The 25,280-nt window shown below is 43.4% G+C and overlaps 1 protein-coding gene across 6 annotated transcripts in view; it reads left to right on the forward strand.

Moving 5' to 3' along the window:
- ABTB3 (ankyrin repeat and BTB domain containing 3) overlaps positions 1-25,280 on the forward strand; it is a 162,865-nt gene that overhangs the window by 80,104 nt on the left and 57,481 nt on the right. For all 6 annotated transcript variants that reach the window (XM_086887265.1, XM_086887261.1, XM_086887260.1 and 3 more), the window contains exon 2: positions 13,182-13,331. In XM_086887265.1, coding sequence (XP_086743391.1) covers positions 13,182-13,331 — 150 coding nt within the window. The remainder of the gene's footprint in view (positions 1-13,181; positions 13,332-25,280) is intronic.

Consider the following 25,280-nt stretch of genomic DNA (forward strand, 5'->3'; position numbering starts at 1 on the left):
GTCTGCATCTGCATCTTGTTTCCCTATCTCAGAGTGTGCTGGGGAGAGCCATGCTGCTGGACTTGCCCTTTGTGAATCAAATATCTTCTGAAACATTTTTCAGCTTAAGAACTCTGGTGGTGGAATTTCTGGGTGACAGCTTTATAATCAATCCATAACCAAACCCAAAGGACAGTTCCTCAGTTACTCTTTCCAGCTTTCTCTGAAGAAGAAAAATTTGTCTCAAAATTTCCAGTTGTTCCCACTGCGATCAGGGCAAAGTCAAGGTTACTTGGGGATCCTTAAACATGAACTGGTGGAATTTTTAGTCTTCATGGGGTTCAGTGTAGGGTAAGACCTGTATTCCCAATGTTTGTAATTTTGAGCACTAGTTTTGAAGGCTTTCAAACTGCCTTCCCCATGATGGTTACACTCATTGCTTTAAATCACTTGAGTTGGAGGTTTTTTCCTGTCTGTTGACCATAAAGTTTGTTCAGAATTCAAAGCTTCAAGTAGTGTCTGCCTAAGCAGAGTGGGGAGAGAACCCATGGTCATAAGGCAGTACGGGTGGTGTGTTCACATAACTGATTTCAGAAACCAAATAGAAATGTGCCAAATTCCATAGCTAAGCCTAGTGGACAAGGCATACCACATAAGTGCTGAACAAAGATGAAACTGCCCAAGGAAGGAGCTTTAGATATATGAAGTGAAAAAGTTTCACTCCTTTCCTGTGCTGTGGAAATACCAAGAACAGTTTCTGTGTGGAAAAAAAAAAAAGATGCTCATCGTTTTTTGTCAAAATTCCTCTGAATTAAGTGCAGTCTTTCAGTTCTCATGCTGAAGACTTTGCCCACAGCAGCCATGCTTATGGTGACCTGCTGTTTTGGAATATTACCTGTAAAGTACCATACCCTTCCACTGCCTGAATTGGGAGGAGGGAGGTTGCTTCCACATCTGCCAGGGTTAGAAGCCACTGTCTTACACAACAAACCATTTTGAGTGTTCACTATATCCATTGTTAATCATTTAGAGACATGATTAACATGAAGAATTTGGACAAAAGAACTTTCTCATTATGCAAAACTTGCATCAGAAAAGATGACCCATGTGCAACATATCTTTCACATGTTGCATCTGTGTAACTTATTTTCTGTAATGGTGCAAGAGAAAATTACAGTTTCCCATTCAAAAAGGAAGAGTTTAGCTTTGCCTGTGCATAGACTAGTTAGTAAATTTTTGACTCTGAATGCATTTAAAACTTCATTTAAAAGACCACAGCAGTAAGAGAAATGGAATTGATTTACTTAATACAATATTTTCTTGCTGATGGGTTGGTGCTCTGGGCACTGTATTCAGAAGCTGTCAGATGCCTGGGTGGCAGCATCCTTAGCACTGTACTGTGGTTTAGCCCTTGCTCAAAATGCTTTGAGGAGAAGAATCAGATCCTGTAGCCTGTTAAATTTTGAGGTGGAATGGAAGCACAGGTGAGCAGGGGACAGAGCATGGTAACTTGTTTGTGTGTTGCCTGTTGGCTCCAGCAAAGACCCAACAAGAGGGGTGTGTGTGGAGGCTCTCCAAGCATCTCTCTGCACAGTCAAGTCTAGCTCCTACTCCACCTCTTAGCGGCAAGAATTACTTCCCTGGTTACGTATTTCTGGGCAAATAAGCTCAAAGTAAGTGACAATTTTTCAACAGTCTGTACTCTCTGGGAAGTCTGGTGGATACAAATGCCTGCTTTGATTTCACTTTGTATTGCATATATATATATATGTATATGAACTCTATTTAAATCTCTTAATGAAGCTTATGGATCACTCTTGGCCCTGTGTAGCAGTCCCTCTGGCTAGGGTCAATGGTAGTGTGTTGTCCTCTCATGGCTGGAGACCACAAATCTGCAAATGATTTAAACTGCAGGGTTCTGCCTTTTCACTAGAATAGAATTAAAATAATTAATTACAAATTTATTTTTTTCTCAGACTGTAAATTTAGTGTATTTTTGTTCCTTTTCCTTCTGATGTGCAGCTGAGGCAATGAAAACTTGCTTGTAAGTCTTGTAGTGTTGTGCATTGCAATTAAATTTCATGGCGTGCTTTTATGCTGCAGAACAGTAGTTCTCATTGAATCCGTGCCTTTCCCAAATAAAATGAACTTCATAATTCTCTTATAATTCCCTGTGATTCATACAATTGTTAGTATTAAGAAATCTAAACTAGGGAGCATTTTGTTGTGTCTATCCATAGAGAATGTGATTGGAATAGGTACAACTTCAGTTAGTTTAGGAGCTGAAACCACCTGCATGATGCCACAAACACACATCTGTTTGAGGATTGTACCTGAGTGAAGGAAATTAAGTTTGTTACTGGCTTAACAGTTAATTTTGGGATCTTTCCTATCTTAAGATTTTGACTTGAATTAATTTTGAAGTGGTATATTCAATTTCTGTCCTGCATATAGTGCTGCTAAGTCAGCCAGTCAGTTATATAATGGTGACCCACTGAAGCCCTGCCTGGAAGTTTCCAAACACCATTTGGTTTCTTTCAGTCTGCTTAAAAGTGAAAAGGCTAGATGAAATCAGCAGATGTGATGTAGCTGGCAAGGCAGTTACAGCTACCTGCTGTATTGTTAATATGTCCCCGATTTCAGTTGCTTCTGATATGGTTCAGCAGTATTTAGCTTTTTCTAGGGCAGTCAGTTCCCCCCAAATTATTTAAAAATACTTTTTTTTTCTTATTTTTCTTTTCTTTTTTTTTTTTTTTTTTTTTTTGGGTGGTGGGTTTTTTTGTGTGTGGTGTGGTTTTTTTGTTTGGTATTTTCATTTTCATTTCAGCAGAGTTGTCTCAGCTGTTTCTAAAACCAAGGCTGTGGGGGCAGAACTGCTCTGTGGTTTGTTCCTCAGCCTGGTTTTGGGGCTTTAGTATTTGGTGGAGCTGTGCTTGGAGGTGAAGCAGCTCCACAGGGCGGCCAAGGCACTGCTGAGGATTTGTCTCAGTCCCTGCAAGGGCACCAGTGGGAAGATGGGAGCCCAGAGGGAATGGCATTTATTCAAAGCAGAGGGATGGATAAGATGCAGTCACGTGAAAGTCATGCTGGAAACCACACTGAACCACAATGATAAAACACTGAGCGTGTTTATTTATTAACTACTGCCTGTTCAGTGCTCTGGAGAAGGCTCTGACATAGAAATGGTCATATTCCTGTACTACAGGGTTTTTGGTGTTTGTTGGTCTGTGCTGATCTGTGTGTTCCTAGGTGAAGCAGAGGAGAAGATTAATAATGCAAAGGTTCAAATCTTCAGATTATGCATAAATGAAAACTGCATTTGACCTTTAACCACTCTGAGAGTAAATGTGCAGCCATTTCTCTCTGGGAAAAGTAATAGAGGGCATAATTTTCTAATAAGGTATTCGATAATTTAGGAATAAAAGTATGTATCTTCACGTAAAATCCAAAATGTACTAATGCATACTCTGCATGGATTAAAAAGAACTATTAGATGTCTGCAAAATAAACTTAAGTCTTTTTCAGATAAACTGGTAGCCATGTAATGAGCTCCTGCACATGAGCATAGTTAGTTTGTATTATAGCTGGGTAGCAAAGAGTGTGTCTGTCAGCTCTATAAGACCTGAATTATTTGAAATGGGTTCATCCAGGCAATCTGAAGGGCAAGTGATCATAAATGTGTGCTAGCAGCATAGTCTAACCTCTCTTCCTGTAAATTTTTTTCATTGTCTGTAATGATTTTGCCATATATATATGTATATAGGTTAACCTTTACTGGTCAGAACTGATTTATTGTTGTGGGTGTCTATATATCTAAGGTCTGAATGGTAAAATATGTGCTATTAACAGGCAATTTCTATTTAGTAAGCCAAGAGGAATTTTGGAAGAATGTAAAGGTTAGTTTTAGAAAGGACTGTCATCTGGCTGGCATCCAGGATTTCCAGTCAGTGAAAGTTTTAGGTGAGTGTTTGGCTTTAAATACATGGCAAAACCCCATTGAAGGGTGTGCTGAAGATTTCTCCTTTCCTGAGGGAGGATGGGTACCTTGGTCCCATGCAGGTCAAGGCTATCAGTCCCTGAGCCTCAGGTGTTTACAGGGGGCATCTCACCTGCTAGGGATGCCCCAAGTGATGTACCAAACCACACAGAGACTGTGGGCATGTCCTGCTGAGGGCTTGTAGGCAGTTCAGGAGATTGCCATAATCCTATACCATAAACTTCCGTGTGTAGGTGGTTTTTATCCTGCTGTGATAATCTGTTTGCTTAGTGCATCCTCCCAGGGTGGGAGGGAGTATAGTCAATTCTTGGAGTGATGGGATACTGCCCTAAAGCCAGTAAATAGCAGCTTGTGTTTCTAAACCATCTTACCATGCTTTACTTTCATTAATCATGAGCTTTCGTGCTGAGGGTGTGGAGTGGCTAATCTGATAGTCATCTGTGCAAGCAGTTGAAAGGAAATCACAATTATTTACCCTCTTCTGTGGGCTTCACACACTCCAGTTTACCCAAAACTTGGACTGGGTAACGTTGAGGGGCTAACACCCTGACCCCAAGTCAGTGAGTGTTCTGTCAGAGCTGCCTGCATTTTCTTGCTGAGGCATGGCAACATGCAGCAGCAGTGTAATTTTTGTTCACGTGTATCCTTAGGCTCAGGGGTTTCCTCGCAGCTCGTATATATCATGTGTTTTCGGGTTTGATGCTTTACCAGCTGCAGACTTAACTAATTTTATTTATTTATTATTTATTTCATTAGAACACATAGCTAGTGCCTTCCCAGAAACCTTTAGGGCAGATGGTTTAGTTGTTTGAATTGAGGGATGGTGATGATTTTATCAGCTTTGTGATATTACAGTAGCATTGCCTGGGCCACAGTCCAAGGTTTTGACATTTGTGGAAGGTGACTTAAAAAGCAAACAGCAAGCACCCAGCTCTACAGGAAGTGGTGTCATTCTCCCATCAATCAGTCACCTCACCCTTGTATGGTCAGGTGTTTTCATCAGTTTGAATTGCAAACCATCCCTATTCCTGTTGTACACATCGGGTTTCCATCAGCTTTTGTTTTGCATACCTGCCCGACTCCTTAAGTGCAAGTGATTGCTCCATAGACCACTGGTGCTTTGTCACACTCCCCTCAATCCCATTTTCAGCTACTTCCACCTGAGAAATAGGAAGGGTGCAGGTGGTACCTACAATGGGGATGCCCCATGCTCAGTCTCAGCACCGTGTGCCTGCTCTGCTGTATATTATTTACAGAGTTTTGTATAAGCTGATGGAGTTCTGAAGTGAAAGGAGGGATTTTTGGCAAACAACTCCTTCTCCTGTAAAAAGCATACTAATCTTTGCAAATATTGAAGCAAATGGAGGAGGTGTTTTTTAAGGTTTTTACCAAGTGCCAAGTGTATTGTAGAGTATTAGTGCAACTGCTCAAAAATGGAAGCACGTGGGTGTTTTTGAAATGATGTGCCTGACCCTTGAAGGCATCTGACACATGGTGCCCATGCCAAAAGGATGGTGGCACGCAGAGAAAGCAATGGAATATATGCTCTTTTGGGCCAGGCATTTTGTGCTACTTTACTATAGCTGCAGTACCTGGAACACGAGCCTGTTTGGATAGTAGGTCTCCCAAAACCAGAAGATCATGTACTTGTGTGGGGTTACTGATTTGCAGTTTGATACTCAGTCTCTCTTCTCAAGAAGCCCAAGCCAGCATCGTTACAAGAAGCTCACTGCTCATATATTATAGTGCCCAAAGAGCTTCTGGTGCCTTGTGTGTCAAGCACCAGAGGAGACAGGGATGGGTCAGGAGAGGAGCACCATGGGCTCTTGGGCTGTGCCCATATCATGGTTCTGAAGGAGAAGGCTTCAGTCTGGGCTGGACATTTCAGGGGGCCAGGTAGTGAATGAAGGAAATTACAGACTCTGGGAAAGTGTATTATAAGCTGTGAATCACCGAATCCTCTCTCATTCTGCTGTTATCAGCTGATGGGTCTTTTTCCGTAAAATAAAACCCATTAATGCATTCTTAGTCATTTTTGGTGACTCAAAGGCTTAGACCTTCTTTGAAGTCTCAGTCCACGAGGAGCTTCTGCTTGTTTCTAGCCAAACCCATTGCATGAGTTAGTACTCATGTGCATGTCTAGAATCACATTTCTACCAGTGCACATCCTTTCCTCCTTGAGTATGTGTCTTAGGGCTTGCTGCAAGAGGCACCCTCATGGTTTAACTGGGTGCCATCAAATCTGCATTTCTCTGAACTTTCTCACTTGCTGGTACTGCCAACACGTTCACTGTGATCTTTTCTTCCATCAGATTCCCTGTGACCTCTCAGCTTCTTCTTGGGTCGCCACACTGAGGGCTGTATGTGTTATATTTATTTGCATGTAGCAGAGAAGGAAGATGGTACTGGCATTTTTAATCATTTTCCCTTTTTTTTTGTATCTGAATGCCTCCTATCAAGGAGTAAGACAAAACCTTTTTTCCCATACACTGTGAGTTCTAGGGCAGCATAGCTTAGATCAGGGTAATCTCAAGATGATGGGTGTTCAACATGAAATTAATGCACTATGTCAGCTCTAACATCTCCCTGCCAAAAAAATCACAACTCTCACTGAAACTTTTATGGTCACTGTGACAATGGAACAGCGTGACTGAGCAGTGTGCTGTCGTGCGATTTTCCTGTTGCAAAGTTGATAAAATGCCCCTTTGTGGCCAACAGGGAGAGAGCAGTAGTGACAATCACAGGGAGCACGTCAGTGCCCTCACTGTGGCATTGTCTGCCCCTCACTGTGCTGTCACCCCATGTGTTGGCTGTCCAGCCCATGGATGCATGCCAGAAAACACCATCTCCAGCACTACCACAAAGAGCACTGTAGGAAACTGGGGAGAGACTTTGTGGACAAATATGAGGAGATGGATCTCCATTTCTTCTCTCATGGGCTGGCTTGCTCCATGTTCACTTTTTGTAGTTGTTTTCGTGGTGGTTTTGAGGATTTTGAAGTTTAGCAATTCATTTTGGCAAGACTAAAGATTTTCTTTTCTCTATACCTTAATAAAAATAAATGTAAAGCTGTAGTTGGTGATTTGGGAGCTCAGTTTCTATGTTTAGGGGAATTTAATTTTCTGATTCTTCTTTGTTTTGTAATATATAGCCTGAACAATCAAATCCATCCTGCGTTCCGCTTGGTTGTGCTCCACTTAACTGCTTGGTGCTAGCAGAATATATCCTAATTTAGTTGAATTGTTGTTACTTGTATGCCATTTTAAGCAGCAGTGATTGCCACTCATTATCATTAGGCAAAAACTATTGCCTTCAGAGGGATCCTAATAGGGAGGACATCCCAGTTAAGTAGAACGTGCTGTGCTAAGAAACTTTGTTACAAGAAAAGATGCCACAGTCACATTTTGTAAATATAATTCTATTACCTTGTCTTCCTGTAGCATCTGCTCTGGTATCTCACAAAGGTGCTCTCTGCTTTGGGTGATTCAGTTAGGCTCTCAGTTCTGTAATTTTTAAGCATTATTCATTGGCTTTTCTCCTGTTTTTTCCAGGAGAGAAAGGGTGATCTCCTTTGGTTAAAATGGATAACTAAAGGCCTTATGGTCCTTTCCTGGTTTTCTCTGGCACTCTTTATTTCACCTCGAATCAGTTACTAAACTCTCCTGTGCTTTACTTTCACTTTCTCTATGTATGAGACATGAGTATTACCGCACCTACATAATGCCAGTGTCTTGATGTGAGGTATGGAGGTTTGCAATGCCTTTTCATGCCTTCGGATACTGGGTGTGAAAGACACAGGAAGGCTGTCCCTTTAGTCTCCTGATTCCTGTGCCTGCTCCACCCTTCCTCCGTTGGGCTGCTCTGCCTACTGTAAGACTCCAATTGTGGAAACTTGATCTCACCACCTAGCTTTCCCAAGTGCTTTGCATTTTCTCCATGCAAAGCCACTCCTTGTTATTTAACCAGGCTGGAATGTGTGGAAAGAAGACACTTTGCTCTTCTTGCCTTGAATGGTTTCCAGGTCATCTGTTAGCTGAAATCAGTGGCTGATATGATTAGCTTTAAAGTTTTCCCTGTGGTCTCGTTCCTGCAAGGAGAATGTTTTCCATCTGCCTTGCCCATCAGGTGGATGGGCTGAGCCTGGGAGTGATGCCACAGGTTGTTTAAAACAATGGAGACCATAGGGTTTCTTTCCCGGTGTGAGCTTTGAGTGTCACTTTACATTCACCAGCTCTTGGGCACCTGTCAGGGTGCTGAGCTCATCAGGGTGCTGCTAATCCCATATCATCCCTCAAAATCTGCTGAGCACCTGGATGGTCTCCTTCTCATGTACTCATGGTTGCCACAGAGTATACTCTGTAGCACATACATACATACTGCAGAGTATGGGGTCAGGAGAGTTTTTCTGCATGCTGGAATACCAACTGTGATGGGTTTGCACCTAGTCAAGTATTTCGCTGTTGCAAAGGCAGCTGACAATACCTTTGACCCTTTTATTTTTTTCCCATAGACCTTTATATTGTAGATCTCAATAATGTTCTCTGGTGCTGGAAAGTATTTTGTACATGAGCTTGTGGAAGAAAAGGGTTTTGTTTTTGTTTTTTTTATTGGATGTTTTGTGAGCTCTTGAACTTCACATGATTATTTATGAGAGCAGGAGACTAGACTCAAAGATTTTCTAGTCCTGTGTTCCCATGTAATAAAATTTACAAATTGTGATGACTGAGGGGATTTCCTGCTCCTGGAGGCAGTCCTCCTGGGTAAGGATGGCATTTACTTGAGCAATGTAATATGCAACACCATGTATTGGGGACAGCTCAGGGTTAACTACCATTTTCAGGCTCATTTTGTACAGTAATTTTCCTTATATCTATCCTGCACACTTAAGTTCTATAAATTCTTAGTAGCATCCAGCTGTTCCTTGCAGTTGTGAGTATAAACTCCTTTCCAGATATATTCATTTGCTTAAGATGTAATAGATAAAGAGGGAGGTCAAAGATTATTTGAATTATTTTCTCTTGAAAGTAGGAGCACTTAAATAAAAATAACAAGAGAGCAGCAAAGCATTCATGCTTCTGTTCAGACTCTAAATTGGTATAAAGAAGTCTGGCAATCTTTCCAAATGAATGAATGGTGAAATGTGAAAAAAAAATATCCTATGGTGTTTACAGCACTTACATTTTTAGTGAAAACAAACACATTTGTATTAGTTTTCTGCTAGATTCTTCAGCCATGGGTCAATTTGAATCACATTGTTCAGTGGGCATTTTTATTAATTTAATGTCTTTGGAAGTTTGTTTTGCTTAGAGCATGGGATTTGAATACTAGAGGAGAGAGAGGAGGAGAAGAATTTGAAATGTGGATGACATTAGATATTGCAGACATATGAACATAGGCAATGCACATATATATAAATATATATGTAATATATATATAAGCAATAGTTGAGGTATAGGCATGAGGTTTTGTCATTTTGTGCATTACTCTGGGATTTTTAAGTCCTGAGGGACTGAGCTCTGGTTTGTGCTTTAGGTGAGCCCAGAAGGCAGGAAAATGTGAAACGTATTAATTGTGCATCGGATTTTCTCTATGATGTTGCTTTTTCTCTAGAGGTTTGGTGGTGGTGGGGACATTAGGAGGAGCTTATCACTGTGATTTTCTTCAGCATCCTGCTGATTTTAAAATGTATGAATTTCTCTTCAGTCTTTTACCTATAGATTGCAGGGTACTCTGAGGTCAAGGGTGAACACAGCAACGTTGGGTATGGCCCATTCTGGATGTGTCCATGCAATCCTAGGCAGATCCAGGCCCCAAGGAGGGTACAGAGACAAGGGGAAGCAGCAAAAGAGGTGAAAAAAAATCCAAATACACTAGAGTGCTTTGGTTGTCCTGCCTTGCTCCAGCACTTCCCAGCAGTTGGCGTGTGTCTGGGTGGCACAGAGCAGACAGGGATGTACCGATGGAGTCTGGCCCGGGATGCTTCACTTCCACTCCAGTGAATCGCAGGGAGGAAGAGGGATAAAATAATGGGCAAAGAAGCACACAGGGTTGAGTAACCATGCAGAAAGGAAGGACAATGAACAGTGCTAGTTCAGAGAAAAGACAGGTACCACAATTCATTTCTGAAGATACTGCACAGAAGGCTTTGGTGTGGAATGACAGATAGAATTGGCAGTGACAGCCAGAAAGGGAACAGGGAAAAGCTCCTGGTTTTCAGGCCTTCAAAAACTTGAGGTCCTCACTTGTTTCTCAAGTTCAACACAATAAGGCTGAAAAAGCAAGTGAATAATGCCAGTTGGCAGATAATTAAAATAAGGAAGTTGAACTGTAGCCAAACCAGTCAAAGATGATGGTGGCTTTTTAGATGTTTCTGTCTATAAAAAAAAATATATTTATCATTACAAAGTGTTTCTTTCCCCCCCTTCCCTTCAGTTTGGTATGGTCTCTTCTTCCCTACTGTAGCCTTTCATCAGAAAAACTGAGTTTCACATCAAACACTGATAAAAAGAGAATAGCTTTTTCTTCTAAAAAGCATTTTAGTTGCTCTAAGATTTTTAGGGTAAACAGTTGAAGCTAGAAAATTGGCTGAGTTGTATGCCCAAACCATAAAACTCCTTTTCTCCATGCTTGTGAAAACCAGATTTGATCCAGCAAAATTATGAGTTACAAACAAATCTTCTGTCACTCCACTGGTCACTTGATGTGGTCAATTATAATTTTGAAGATGATGATGGCTATTGTGTGTCTCTGCTAATCTCCTACCCAAGTGTAACCCTTTGGCATGACACATCCTATAATTTGTTAAGTTTTCCAACAATGGCTCATTCTGCATTTTATTGGTGCTTTTCTCTCCAAGAGCCTAAGAATATGTTCCCCTCACTAAAGACCAGAGTAATTAATCATCAGGGATGTTTGTAAGGAAAAGGCCTGACTGTGGGAACAGTTATAGGCAAAGTAGAGAATAAATTTTTATATCCCACTGCATAAATCACTTGGAGAATTATCTTCTGTACATAATTATCATTTTGAACCTTTTGAATTTTATTTGTAAAGTTATCTTAAAACAGTATTTTGTTTCTCCACACATAAGGTGTGTTTTTGTAGAAAAATTATCCAGTTCATTTTTTAAAGGTGCCATAAAGATCCTTGTGCTCTATTTCTTGTTGTTAGAAATCTCTTAGAATATTAGATCATTTTTACATCTGTTTCCTGCAGGGAAGACTCTTCCAATTTTGTCTTAATTTCTATCCATTAAAATGATAAAGAAGAATCTAAAAAAAATGAGAGCAAATACTAAACTATGCAGGCAAGCCTGCATTTTAAATGCAGGTGTTGTACTTCTCGAGCTCTGTACATCCACAGAATATTAATGTTGATCAGTGCACCAAGTGTTTATGAGAGTCAGCCACTGAGTGATGGCAGGAAAATTTGAAGAGCTTGTTTGATAAGCTCTTGTCACTTTTCATTCCTTACCTCTCGGCTTGGAATTCTTCCCTCCCCAGTGCTTTGTCAGGTGTCCTGCTCTTTCTCTCCAGGGCACTTGCTTATGAGTGGTGTTACTCTTTCATGACCTTCTACACATTCATGGGGTTGTTACAAGCCTGGGATCAGGGCCAGAAGCTGGGAATGACATCTGTTCCTGCTCCTCCAGCTCCAAGATTGGAACAGGCTATTGGGGATTTTGTTCTGGTGCCGCTGCTGTGTGCAGAGGATGATCCTGGTTTAGGTTGCTGTCTCATGGCCATAGTGGACAAGACCTTTAGGTCTTGGTTTTCCCAGTGTATACTTCTTCTTCTTTCTTTGGAATAGGGTCATTGAACCTGTGTCACCTCTCTCCTCCCAGGATGGATGTTTTTAGGTCTGTGCTACAAATATAAGTTGCAGACTATGTTGCAGGGAGGAGATGGATGTGAGGAAGGGAGTCCAAGGCAGTTAGGTGAAGCTAACAAGATGTCTGAGAAGCATCTCCTTTCAGGTGCATTTCTTGGCCTTGCAGTGCTCCAAAGCACTTGACAGTTCTATCAATCTACTGACAGAATTACTGGTGGGTAGAGATAGATGTCATATATTTACTGAGCTGGGAAACTAAGCAAGTTCTTCCCTTGAAGAAAAACATTAAATTTGTACCTCTTCCTTAATGGATTTGGCAAAGTCTGCTTGGCCTATAAGGCAGAACCTTATATACACTCTGAATTTAAAGGGAGTAGTAAAAACTAATGGAAAAAATACATTTCCTACTCTGGCTTGTTTTCAAAGGTAATATTTGGAGATATTTAGGCATCATAAAGAGGTACAATTCCACTGCCTCCCGTGGCTCTCCCCCTGTGTATGTCCCAGAGTGATTGGGAAGGTGTTGCTGTGAAAAGCACAGCCATAGCTGACTGCACAGAGCCTGGGAAGGGAGGAGAACTTGCTCTCCAAGCTGGACCAATGTAGCTGTTGCCCAAGGCTGGTAATGCAGTGTTTGCTCTTGTAAATATGTTCTGATTTTTAGCATGACAATGATTTTGGTGAATAAATAGATGCCCTCCATCTATTCCTGAGGGTTTACGTGTCATGGCAGAAAGTGACTTTTGTGCCTGAATGAATGTATATGTAAATCATTTTATGTCAGTAGCTTTACTTTTGCCCTGCACCATAAAAATTCACTGCTCTGAGGGCTTCTGCATAATGGGCTTTTGGAGCCCAAGCAGTTCAATGGCTGGGGGCTGTATTTACAAAAGGAATTCAATCAGCCATCAATGACACTTACAGCATCTTGATGCTGTCCCTTGTTTTGGCAATTGACAGTGAAATACCCTTGCAGGAAAAACTTGTATAAATGTGTTGTCTCATGTGTGATTTTAAAGCAAATCTTTAGGAATTCTGAGATACCATTAAATACCGTTTTCTAATAATTTTTTATAGGCTTGAAGTAGTGTTTTGGAGTCTTCTTTGAAATCCTCTTTGAGCAATCCTACTAGGTTTTTCTGTAAGAATTCTCCCGAGGTGACATTGTAATCAGCTTGAAGGTATTCAGAAGGGCTAACAGGGGCCACTTCTGCATGAGTCATCTGTGACATTGTGTTGCAGATGTTGGTTGTCTTCGAGCTATGGACACGTAGGCTGTGTCTCGGAATGTCCCCAGAACTATGTGGTGGTGATTGCAAAGTTTTCATGCTGGCTGAAATTACATTGGTCTTCTTTTTTTTTTTATCCACTGCAGGTGTTCTGTGCCTGCCAGACAGCTTGAACCTTCACAAGGACCAGCAAAGGTCAAACAAACCCGGGGAGGTGCAGATGTTCAGCCAGTCAGAGCTGAGGACCATCGAGCAGTCTCTACTTGCCACACGCGTGGGGAGCATCGCTGAACTCAGTGAGTACCAGGCAGTCAAGAATGTTTGGATTTCTTTCCTTGAAGTAAAGCAAAGCTAAGTGCATTGCCTGGTTCTGCTCAGGAGAGATGAGGGGGCTGTGTAATGTTGGAGGGGATGTTGGGCAGATCTAGCTGTGTTCATGCTCCATTGTTAGTTCAGGAGCTGAAGATATAGGAGGAAAGAAGTGTTGTGCAAACTCGTGGAAATGCCTGTGGCTTGTTTGCATACGCTGCTGTCAGTTTTAAAGGTGAAAGATGCTTTAATCCATCTTCCCTATGTTGTATTGAGAGCACCTCTCAGTCTGGCCAGATTTGCAAGTGTCTGTTGTATTGGTGTCCTGTCTCATTTCATGAGATGTCTGTTTTATCATGGGCAGGCAGAAAGCTGAAGGCTGCAATAATTAAAGGAAATACTGTCACATGTTTAAGGCAGAGCTACTTTGTCCTCTGTCAGAGAAGATATTTTACCTGCCTTTCCTTCTCTGGCCCTACAACTCAAACCTGCACCAGATGAGTTAACTCCTGAAAGATAAATTGTTTGCTGTTAATCAAAGCACTTTTTGAGAAATATGGGAATCTGTGACATTTGTCAAAATCTGAAAACTTGGCTTTTGGCACTAGTAAATGGTAGGAGGCAAAGGCTGTATGCATCCTTATGTGACATGGAGATAAAGTTACCAGAAGTGCTTTGTTTAAACTTCTTTTTTCTTAAGAGAGAAGCATTCCAATCACATGTTGGTAGTCTAGTTAGATACTGGAAGCTATGTGTGGGAAAGCAGACTCATTCAGGCAAAAAAAGTGGGGTTTTTTTCTGAGGTTTGTGAGAAATACTGTCAAGTGTTCTTTTCCTGAGGTCTGTTATGAAATTTTGGGGGAGAAATGAAAAATACTCAAATCCGTGAAGATACAGGCTCCCCAACCTACTGCTGTTCTTATTAATGCATTGTGTGTTGCCAGCATCCTAAAGAACTCTTGTTCATTTTTCGGCACTTCCTGTAGCTCCATCATGGTTCAGTTTCCTCCTGTTCATGAGCCGTGTTGGGTGCACCAAGGATGTTTGTCTACAAGACACAAGATGAATTTCTGTTTTCAGCTTGCTAATTTTAATTTGCTCTGGTGCAGTGTCAACAAGCCAAGAGCCTCAGTGTTGTTCCATCTCTGGAATCAGGTGTTCAGTGTTATTTAAATGAAGTAATTTATGCTCATTTATTTCACGCGCATGAAACACACAACAGTGTTGTCTGTGTGCCAACTAAATTATGCATGATATAGCTCTCTTTCTTACACTTCATGTGGTTGGGGTTTAATAAATAGTAATTTGTGGGTGTTTCAGGGTGGGTGGAGTTTTTATTCTGGATTTTTTTTGGACCTTTGTACTCGGCCCAAAAAAGCCAGACTTCTTAGAAGCACCCCATCCCATTTTACAGGTTGAACTCTTATCACCTCTAAGTGTCCTGCCTTAGATTCAAATGGTTGGTAGGCTTTGCTTTCTGTACATCTGTCAACTGCAAATGCAAGCAAAACACTCTTCAGGGTGGCCAGCTGGAAGAACAGAGCACGTCAGTGGGAGCTGGATGCAGCTGTCGGAGAGGCTGGCACATCCAGCGGGCTGGTAGCCCTCCAAAAAGCCCTGTGGCCAACTCGAGGGATCCTCCCTGGCCGCTGCAAGCAGATGCATGTCAGGGAAGCAGCAGTGGGAGGAGCAGTAACTGGCAAAGCTTGCAAGGCTTGATATGCTCAGTTGGGTAGAAATCTGTGCTGTGGAGCAGTGCCGGTGCAGAGTTCAAAACCAAGCTGTGAAATGTGGAAGGAGTTGCAGCATGTTGGTGGGCAAAACCCTCTGTGTTTGGAGGAAAAATGATGAAGTGGGAGGAAAATAGAGCAGAGAGGGGATACAAGTAGGTTTGCTCTTTGTTCAGTGCTGGTGTGTCTGTCTCTGGCATCAGCAGAGGCTGTGCGCCAGAGGTCACAGCAAAACCTCTGCCATGGAGGGTGGGTGGGGAACCACAGCGTGGGGCAGAAATGCAGAGCAGTGGGGAGAAGGTGGGGGGAACACCTGGGGATCATGAAGGCAAAAGGCAAAGGATGATTTATTGTTGCCCTGGTGGTGTGAGGGGGATGGACATTGTGGAGAAGAAAGAGGATATGGCAAGCATTGCCATGGAGAAAGTGAGATATGAGGGAAGGATCGAATAGGGAAAAGCTCCTGCTTTTGTAGGGCTGAATAAAGGTGAGGAGGGAGACTCTCTGGATAGGAGGGAATTAAGAGGATAGCACTTGGGAAGAGGATCATGAGGAGGAGGAGATGGCAAGCAGAAGTTAATGACAAGGGCAGAAGCTCGGCTTGTGGAGCAGCAGAGCGAGCAGTCCCCAGGCGTGTGTCTGCATTGTCCCATCAGCTTGCAATATCCCAGGAGCCAGAATTTCATTTCTATTCTCTTCAAAAGAGCAGAAAAACAAGGGCAAAGACTGATCTTGCAATGAAGCAATTTAATTTTATCCCAGAAAAAATAAAAAAAATAAAAAAAAGCTATTCTAATTGAATGAGATTTCGTATAGTTTATTGACATGAATAATTAAAGTATTGTAAGTACACAGAATAACTGGAATTAACAAGTGTCTGCATGTGGAGGAAAGGCTTCCCCTGCTCTCAGTTCTACCCAGAATGCTTGCATAGAGGAATGTGACCAGCTGCTGAGCTGCTGGAGGCTTTGAGACCAGGGAATCTAATCTGCCCCATGGAAGACAACAGCTTGCACATGAGACCTGTGTTCTGCCCTGCACCTGTATTTCAGCACACATCTTCTTCATTTCTTTACAGTCTGTCCTAGGGGAAGAAGAGATTGACAGGGTGAAAAGCCTTTTATCATGTGGTACCTTTACCCTGCCCTACCCATGATGGCCTTTATGTGTCTGCATCCTTTGTTTTTTCATATATTGTCAGTGTATTAGGAAAGACCATTTGGGTAAGCTGGATCTCCCTGGGTGTGACAGAAGGTAGGAGAAAATTGGGGAAAGCGGGGAGGTCAGCACTCTCTGGTGATGCTGCCTGCCATTGAGGAGTCCTCCTAGTCAGACAGGTGCAACTGGACTCATGGATGCTGCTCTGGTCCTGCCAAATCCTGCTTGCCTGGTGCTTCTGCTCTCATCTCCAGGCTCAGCAGGCAGCAGGCACTGGTCCTTGCTGGGACACGGCCTGGCTGGCAGTGGCCAGGTGAGGCAGTGCCACTGGCCACGGGGTGCTCTCCAGAAAATAGGAAGAAGAGGTGATTTTGCTGACTTAGGGGAAAAACAAAAGGGAGGTTTCATCTCCAGGACTTAGGAGGAGAATGTAAATAGACACCTAATTCTGCACCACAATTACAGCAGTAATGCGTGATTCCAAGGCAAAGGCTTAAAAATTAATGTGAAACCTTATTCATTAAAATATAATGAACATGGCAGAAAGTTAAGGAACAACAATAAATCTGGTCTATGTTATATTGGCATTTAGTATTCAGCAGTTGTAATTGCCTACTACAGTGTGTTTTAAAATAATGTAATTTCGTTTGAAATGCTTATTATATAGAGAACATTGGGAAGAACTGAAGCACAGCAAAAATAATAGGATTTTAAACAGTAGCCTGACAGTATTTCACTGTTGAGTCTTAGAGAAAATATTTCACAGGAATTTTTTTTTTTTCCCTTTTTTTCCTCAGTTTTTTTCCTTGAAGTTTCCCGCATTTCTAGACCAGACCTAGAGGAGAAATGGAGTAGATCTGTTTAGTTTTTTTCAGAAAGTTTTGGGGATTCTCCTAGATTTCTAATTGTTCTTTCATTTCTTCCCCTTTCAAATGAGAAAAAATGAGTAGACTGAATAGAAAAAGACAGGAACGTTAGGGAGAGCTTTTGCTGTGGAGAGATCCCAAGATATACTGCGTTTTGACCTTTGAATATTTTTCCTAACTTCTTTATATGCATGTTTGCAATCCACAAACATTTATGTTATATTTGACTGCATAATGCTCCAAGACACCTATTCATCATCCATCTAAAAATACCCCTGCTGGCTTGGAGACCAAATGCAGAAGGAATGAGGCTCATAACTGAAGGTCATTGCTGTTTTTTGGGGTGAAGAGCGTGCACACTCTTTCTCTTGAGTGTGCACAAAAGTGGTGAGAAGGTAGAGCAGAGCCTTAAGGTGCACTGGGCACCAATCCTGGCACCAAGAAATGCTTGTCCCTCACTGCCTTGGGGTAAAGACTGTCAAGGTGTTGGTGTCTGACATGGGACAACCACCCTGTGCTGAGTGTGTTCGTAGGGCTGCAGAAGGTGTGTCTCAGCACAGGGAGGTAAACCATGGCTTAGGATGTCATCCAAAGTGTCTCTTAGTGTATGTCTTCAGGTTAGAGCAAAAAACTGTTTGGGGCTTGTTTTGGGTGCAAAGATGGCCAGTCTGCTATGGCTTTCCTGGGTGAGCAGTCTGCCACCCAGACTTGTGCAAACTGCAGTGACTGGTGCTGGTATCACTCTGAGTGTTAACCACAATGAATAATCATTTTTATTTTAAACTGATAATCTGAAGATGTGATTTAACACTGCTTATATCAGAAGTTTTGCTTTTGAATGGTGTTTAACTTAGACCAGTCCCCAGATGTGATGTTCAGGCTGGTATTTCCTCCCTGTCACCACTAAGGTCTCAGCAAGGTTTTGCCTTTTGCCATTGGAAAAATGCCACTCTCCATCCCCTCTTTTCATTACACATCATCCTCTCTTTGCATACGCAGTGCTGAATGTATATATTTCCAAAATAAAAGCCTCCCAGTGAATCTTGGCACCTTTTTAGGGATGAAAGGAAGGGTTACTGCTCAAGTGTAAGTAGGAATGTGATTGCACATACTGATACTGTTTTTCATTTCTCCACGCAGCCCCAGCTGAGGAGATGATGAAAGTCTGCATCCCCTCCTTTGCCTTTTCATCTATTTTCAATCCTCTGCAGCCAACAGGAAGGAGCACTGCAGGAGCTGTACAAATTGATTTATGTGCTCTAAATAAGAGGTTAAACCTAGGCTTAGAAGCAAATGCCAGGGTAAAGGTGCTTGCTGGAAGTGTGGCATCTGAAGTAGTGTTGTTGTAAGTGCTCTGCTAATTTATTGCCAGGACAAAAGCCCTGTTTGTCAGATGTATTTCTCAGATTAAGCAGCACTGTAGAGTAAGACCAAGCTTATTCCCTGTGAACAGTTTGGTTCATGGAGCACAGTGCTGAGCTAAGCAGAGGCACTAGCCAAAACGTGCCATTGAGATGGAAGTGCTCCCTTCTGCACAGTGTTTGGCCATAGACTCACAGCCTGTGTATCACCTCTCCAGACATGGTGGTGCTTTACCCAGTTTTCAAGGGCCCTCCCTCTGCTGGGTTATTGCCCAAGGTCTCCAGGTCCTCGCTCACCTGCTTTTTGGGTGTCTGATTTGCAGCTCCTCCTTGCTGATAGCCACACATCATCCAGTTGGTGTGTAAAAGTTAGAAGCTGTTGGGACGCTCCTCAGCAGAGGAAGCCCACCCCCCAGCAAAGAACAGAAGGGAGATGAATGCAGTGATTAAATGGTAGGGATTTTCTTGCCTCTGGTAAGGGCTGCCTGGTTGCAGCCTTCCTGAGCTGCTACTGCATTCTTCTTGCTGCCCTCTCTGAGTGATGGAAAGGTTGTGGGTTACTTAATAGTCCCAAACAACATCCTGCTTTTCTTCCCTTCCCCCTGAGGTTACCACTGTCATCAGCCATAAAACAGTACATTTATATATCAGGTGAGATGAAGCCCGAGGGCGGATAATTTGAAAATAGCAGTTTACACCCTACTTGGGCTTTATCTTCCCTTGACTGCCCTATTGACCAAGGGGGTGGGTTTCTGTCTTGGGTAACAAAGGCAGCTTGTCTTGTTGCTTGTCTGGGTCCTCAGTGCTCCTCTGGGGGCTCCCTGGCTGCCTCCACGGGTGAGACTCAGCCACCTTTGCCTTTCTTGGGGACAAGCCCAGGGTGGCTTTGTTCCTCCAGGGCTTCTACCTCCCGTGTTTAAGCCCACTTAGGTTTGATGCTTAAAGACAAAAGGCACTGCTGTGGTGGTTGGGGGGAGCTGGAGCTCCAACCTTCCACCAGCCTTCCCCGGTACACCGATGTGAACTCCCGCAGAACTCAGAACAAAATGGTATTTTCTTTTCCTTGCAGTCCTCCTCGTCCCTGCTGTGCAGAGTGCAGGTGATTGCTCAGGTCAGGGTGAGCACTCTTAGCTGGCCTTCTCAACCATGGGTGCTCCTAAATTCCATTGGAGGATGTGGGTCTACGTCAGGCCAGAGAAAATCCAGGAATGGTGGCCCATAAAGCAGTGATGTTCCACAGAGTGAAGGCTCTGCATTAGGCAAATGAATAGCTCATCTGAGTAAAAGCTTGTTTTGTTTGAAGTTGATGTGGCTTAAGGGGAATCAGACACAAACATCATGCTTGCCATGTTGGATTGGAGAGTCTGAACGTGTGAGTGTTGTTATAATAGGTATGTGAACTTGAGAGGGTTTAATTATTATTGTGGCTTTTTTATGGGATATATCCAATCCCTGATTTATCAGTCTTCAAAGGCTTTGCAAGCACTAAATTGCATGCAAACACTTACTCCGTAATATAAATAGAAGGTTCTTGTGATGGTGGGGCTAAGTGAAGATGAAAAGATCAAATGATCTGTGGGAGGCCACAGGGAAGCCACTGCCAGGAAATGGGCTGCTTGCATCCTGGTTCTGTCTTCTCAATTCTGAATCTGGGACCACAGTTCCTTCTTTTGCTCTTGTGCAGAAGAGATGAATGGCTTTTGGGAGAAGAAAAGGTTGCCTGTGGTAGCAGGTGGGGACACAGAGTGGGACAGCAGAGATGGCAGAACTGGGAAGGTTTCTGCAAGGTGAGCTCAATGATGAATTTGTTGCATTTTGGATGCTCCACTAACTGTGGGTTATGGCACCCCAAGCACACCCACAGCCTGAGGCAGCTGGAATAAAATCTGGAATATACTGTGTGCCAAGAACAATTTAGCTTTTTTATGTTTGAATATACTTTGTGCTAAGAGCGTGCACACCGTGAAACACACTCTGCACACTTTCTAGTGTGCAGCCACCCTATCTCTGTGCACACTGCTTTCCTGGTACAGATGAGTAGTGTTGAGTTGACAAGAGAAAACCCACAATAAATCATTTGAGGACAGGTTTTGCTCGAGCAGTTTTGGCTCAGCTGACTTTTGAAATGTGGAGATTGATGTACCACTGGAGGCAGAGGAACGTGGAGGAACAGTGCAGCTCGAGTCAAGAGTGTAGGGATGGCTTGGGTGGCTGAGGGTGACCTGGTAGGGGAGACACAGCTCAACTGCTCATGTTCACCTGCAGTGATGTGCTGACAGGTGTGTACTGGGGCAGACTGCACCAATTTGTCACTTTGGTGCAGAAACCAGAGGCAACAGGAGGTAGAAGGGGAAAGAGACCTAGCTACACTTTGGGAAGGATGCAGAATGGCTGTGGCTACCAGCTAACAGTCTGATTAAATAGACCGTGGTTTATTGTCAGGGTTATAAACTCATGTTTTCAATACAGTCTCCCCAGAGCTGGTTGTGAGCAAAACCGTAGATCCAAGACTTTTGTATTGAAGTGTGAAATGAATCTAGGTCAAGAAAATGAGTTTTGCACCTGGCTCACATGCTTGTAAGGGGGAATCTGCTGACCATGACATGAAGTTGGCATCTAAAATGCAGCTCCCTGATGCATACTCCTCCTGTTTATGGTCTGGACAGGACACAGGAGGTTGTTAAGGGCTCTGAAAGACAGACACAGCTCCTGCCTATGGCTCTGGCCTGCTCTTAGCAGGAGGAATTATTCACCCAGGAAGCTCAGCAAATCAGTAATGCTGCCAGTGCAGGGTATGATTCCCAAGTGCAAACTGCACATGTAGGAGTCAAGGACAGCTGGAAGGATGACCAGAGTAGTGTTATCAAACTGATGGGTGCTGCCTGCACAATGCTGTCGTGCTAAAAACGTGGTCTCCTGCTGCTTCACAGAGTGCCCCAGCAGGGCACCAGGTGGGAAGGCAGCTGCTGTGGAAGCAGATGCTCCTCTTTCTCCCCTGGCTTTTGAAGGAAAGACACAGGTCAAAGAACTGAGTGGCTTAGTTTCAGTGTGCAACGACACCATTTCAAAGTTGTTCAGGTAGTTTTAGAACATGCTTTTAGAAAAAGAAGAGCATGAGGTGGGTGTGGTAAGGAGCAGCTGCGTAAGGATCTGTCCGTGTCATTCACCCCGGGGCTGTGGCTCTGCAGGCTCACGCTCAGCTCTGTGTGTACACACACATGTGTCATACACTTTTGCCTCTGGCAGTTGCTCGGTCTGAAAATAGTTAGCCTGCTCCTAGGCAGGCAGGATAGCATCATCAGGTCCATCGTGATAGACCAGAAAACCCCACAGGAAGCTTCTCAGACGTGGGCATTGGGTATCTGTCATTTTCTTTCTCTTCCTTCTTTTTTGCCTTCTTCTGCTCCCCCAGTACAAAATTGGGAACAGATGTGTTATTCTTTAAACACCAGGCTCTAACATAGTAAAAGCAGTGATAATAGTTTTCACTGAAGCCAAACACAATTTGAAAAAATACAACCTTCAATGGTCACTGCAGAGAGGGCTCAGGCTGAAGCTGCCCACTTGCATGTTGTATGTTGTAGTGCACCCCCATGCAGATGGGAGCAGCTTTACTTTGCCTGTCACATCATATCTGTGGCTTGAAGTCAGTGAAGCTGTTCCCTAAATATTCAGTGTTGCCTTAAACCAGGCCCGTGTCACAGCATGCGCATTACGTAATATTTTCAATCTTTAAATCAAATGTATGTGGACCCTGTGCTCACCGACCCTGCTGAACTGACAGCAGCAGCCATGGGCGAGCCCGCTTTAGTTACGGGAAGGGTGAGATGCTGGCAGCTGCAGTGGCAGCTCTGCACACACTGTGCTGCAGAGGTGGTTTCGTGGGTTTTTGGTAGCTGGTGTGTAAGGCACGGCCTTTCTCCTCTGGGCTGAGAAGCTCCACTGTGGAGCCGCATTCCTGGAGCCTTTCTGCATCCGGAATCAGGCTGCAAGGCAGTGTCGGCCTGGGGCTTGCCGCTGCTTCGCTGCCCTCTGGGAGCCTGTCCTCTAGTTGTGGCTTCCCATCTTTGGCAAGAAAAATGTCCTGAAATGTCCCCCCACTTCGCTGTTCTTTTTCTTTTTTCTTGTGTTTACCCTGTTCCAACGTGATGTTTTCGTCTCCCTGGCTGTGCCTGCAAAACAGTTTGTGCGTTGGCTCACTTGGCTTATGTTGCATAAATTACGGAAGTTTTCATTGAGTTTAATTTTAAAACAATATAAAATTGGCAAGCTCTCTTTGTCAGGCAGATCAGCTTCCCAGTCTGTTCTTCAGGTGGTGGTACAGGGTGAAAATTTGATCAGCGAAGGGCAAGGCAGGGCTCTCTGCCAAACCCCTTGGGTCATGATGCCACAGCCTTCAGGAACCTCATTCATGGAGTTACAAGGTCAATGCAGCTGCTGGGAATTTTATTTTAGATGTGTTCTTTCTGGAAATCATGCATTGAGGAATTTATTGGCCTTTCAGATGTGTTCAGCTGATACAGCCGAGACATTTTCAGGGCCAAAAAAGAAGCAGAGAAGGCAGCAGTGCTGTGAGCAGGTAACCTGCCCTTGCAGAGCTTTGCTGTGATGAGCACAGCCCTGAAGAGCAGAGGTGGCTGACACTGATGAAGGGCTAGCACAGACTTGTGAAAGGGGCTTATCTCTCTGTGCTTGGCCATAAATTCAAGGTTGCCCTCATTGTTTAGATACAACACAGCTTTTACAGCTGTCAAGGGCAGCATGTGTAGTTGGGGTTTCCCAGATGAGACTGGAGTTGGCTGATTGCTGGAGAGCAGACCAGTGAGTCCCATCATGAAGCTGATTTCGAATCTGTGGGCTTTGGGGCGCCTTGGAATCAAAGAGAGTCTCAACCCTTGGTACATTCTAAGGAGGGAAATGGAGAAGCAAAAGCCTAATGGCAAGGAACAATAGAAGGAACAAAACCTGGTAGGGATTCAAGACAACACACACACACACCTAGAACCAGATGTTGCACTGTGTGACATTTTAGAGTTTGCCTAAGTGCTGCCATGCAGTGTGTGCATGTGCCTGTCAGCTTCTTCTTGGCCTCCTTGGCACTGATCCTGGAGAAGAGATATGCAAAGGCACGGTCTCTGCCCTGGAGGATTGTTGCTGTAACTGGATGCGGCTGAAGGAGGCAAAGGGCACTAGGGCATGTATCAGATTGTTCAAGGTGATGCTGTGGAATAAAACAGAGCAGTGATTCCTGTCCTGCCTCCACAACTCTGCCCGTTGGGTACCAGTATAATGGGGCTTTTTATGCTTGCTTACTGTTCTCTGTGAAGCTCAGTGTTTTATAGGTATTGATCATTTAGGCTTTGAGTTGACCCAAAGCAATCAGTCAACTTACTGGTAAAGAAATTACACAATAATTGTTAATATAGAAATTATTTCAAATGTGACTAGAGAAAGCATAACAAATGCAAAAGAAAGACCTAAGCAGTCAGTTCTTGGTATAATGTAATTAAATGAGACTTAAATATAAAAAACATTAGTTCAGCTTTAATGGTATGAATTGTTTTGGATATTTTTGGAAGCAGTAGAGGAAACACAGCATAAAAGGATGAACTCCTGGTCATATTGATAAGGATTGGAGCTTTGCCTTTCAGCAAGGCTTGAGTTCCTCCAGCCTTGCATCAGCAGTGATGCTTAGCTGCCTGTCCTGCCCACGTCATTCTTGCTGCTGCTTTCCCTTCTCACTCACTGTGCAGCTTCCTCTGGTCCTGGGCGTGTCATTGGGGTCACACCACCCCGGCGCTCAGGGAGGAGGGGGATGAAGTAATGCTGCTGTCAGAATCTGGGCCAAAGTCTTAATTTTTATTAATCATTTGTGACAGAAGTCAGAGGCATTCTTTAGTGCCTGCTGTCTCAATCCACAGAAACAAGACTGGCTGTGTGCTAAACTTTACCCATGTTCTTCATTGCTCTAATGGCTTGGGTCTGAAAAGGCTGAATTTAGTGTGTGTGTCTCTCTTTTCTCTGCCTTTGCTATTATTGTTAAATCTGGATGTTGCAGCCACCATTTCTATGTAATTTTTTTTGCCTTCTGGAGAAAAAATGAGGAATTTACTATCAGTAAGGTTGTTAGCAGTTAAATTGATCTGTGCTAGACTTGGCAGTGCACATCTGCTGTGACTAGAGTGGGCTGAGTGAAAGAGGTCCCAAACTTTGCTGCTGCTTCTGGTTGCCTTGTGCAGGAGTGGGGAGTCATCTCAGAGGCACATCTGTTTCTTCTGCAGACCTGGTCCTGCATACTTTCCACATGCATAGTTTCTCTTGGAAATTATGAGCATGCAAAGCTGCAAGATTGGTCCTATCATGGCAATTTCCTGGCAGAGGGAAAAGACAGAAGCTATTTTTAAATGAAAGCTTTGAATCAGAAGAATACTGCAGAGTGAAGCAAAAATTTGTGTCAAAACCCTGAAATCATGGACTTCGCAGTTTCGTCATGCCAGTGGTTTTCTTCTCTTCATGGTTTTAAGGCTACGTTTTTGGAGGACTGGGCTGAGATTTTTAAGTGTGACATTTCTGTTCTCGGTGGTACCCATTATCACTGCAGCAGCAGCATTTTCTGTGTGAGTCAGGCTGGAGAGAGGTGATATGTTGTGTTCAAAGGGGTGGGACTTCGCAAAAACCCATAGTTCAGCCATGCACACAGTCAGAGTGTTTTTAAGTTTGTCCAGGAGTTCATTATTTATCCCCCTGCAATTGGTTTTATGCTTCTACCTTGGAGTACATCTTAAACTTTTCCTTCCAAGTTTCAGTGCTCAGTGGTCACT

This window comes from Cyanistes caeruleus, chromosome 4, assembly GCF_971803275.1.
Source record: "Cyanistes caeruleus chromosome 4, bCyaCae1.hap1.1, whole genome shotgun sequence".
NCBI lineage: Eukaryota > Metazoa > Chordata > Aves > Passeriformes > Paridae > Cyanistes > Cyanistes caeruleus.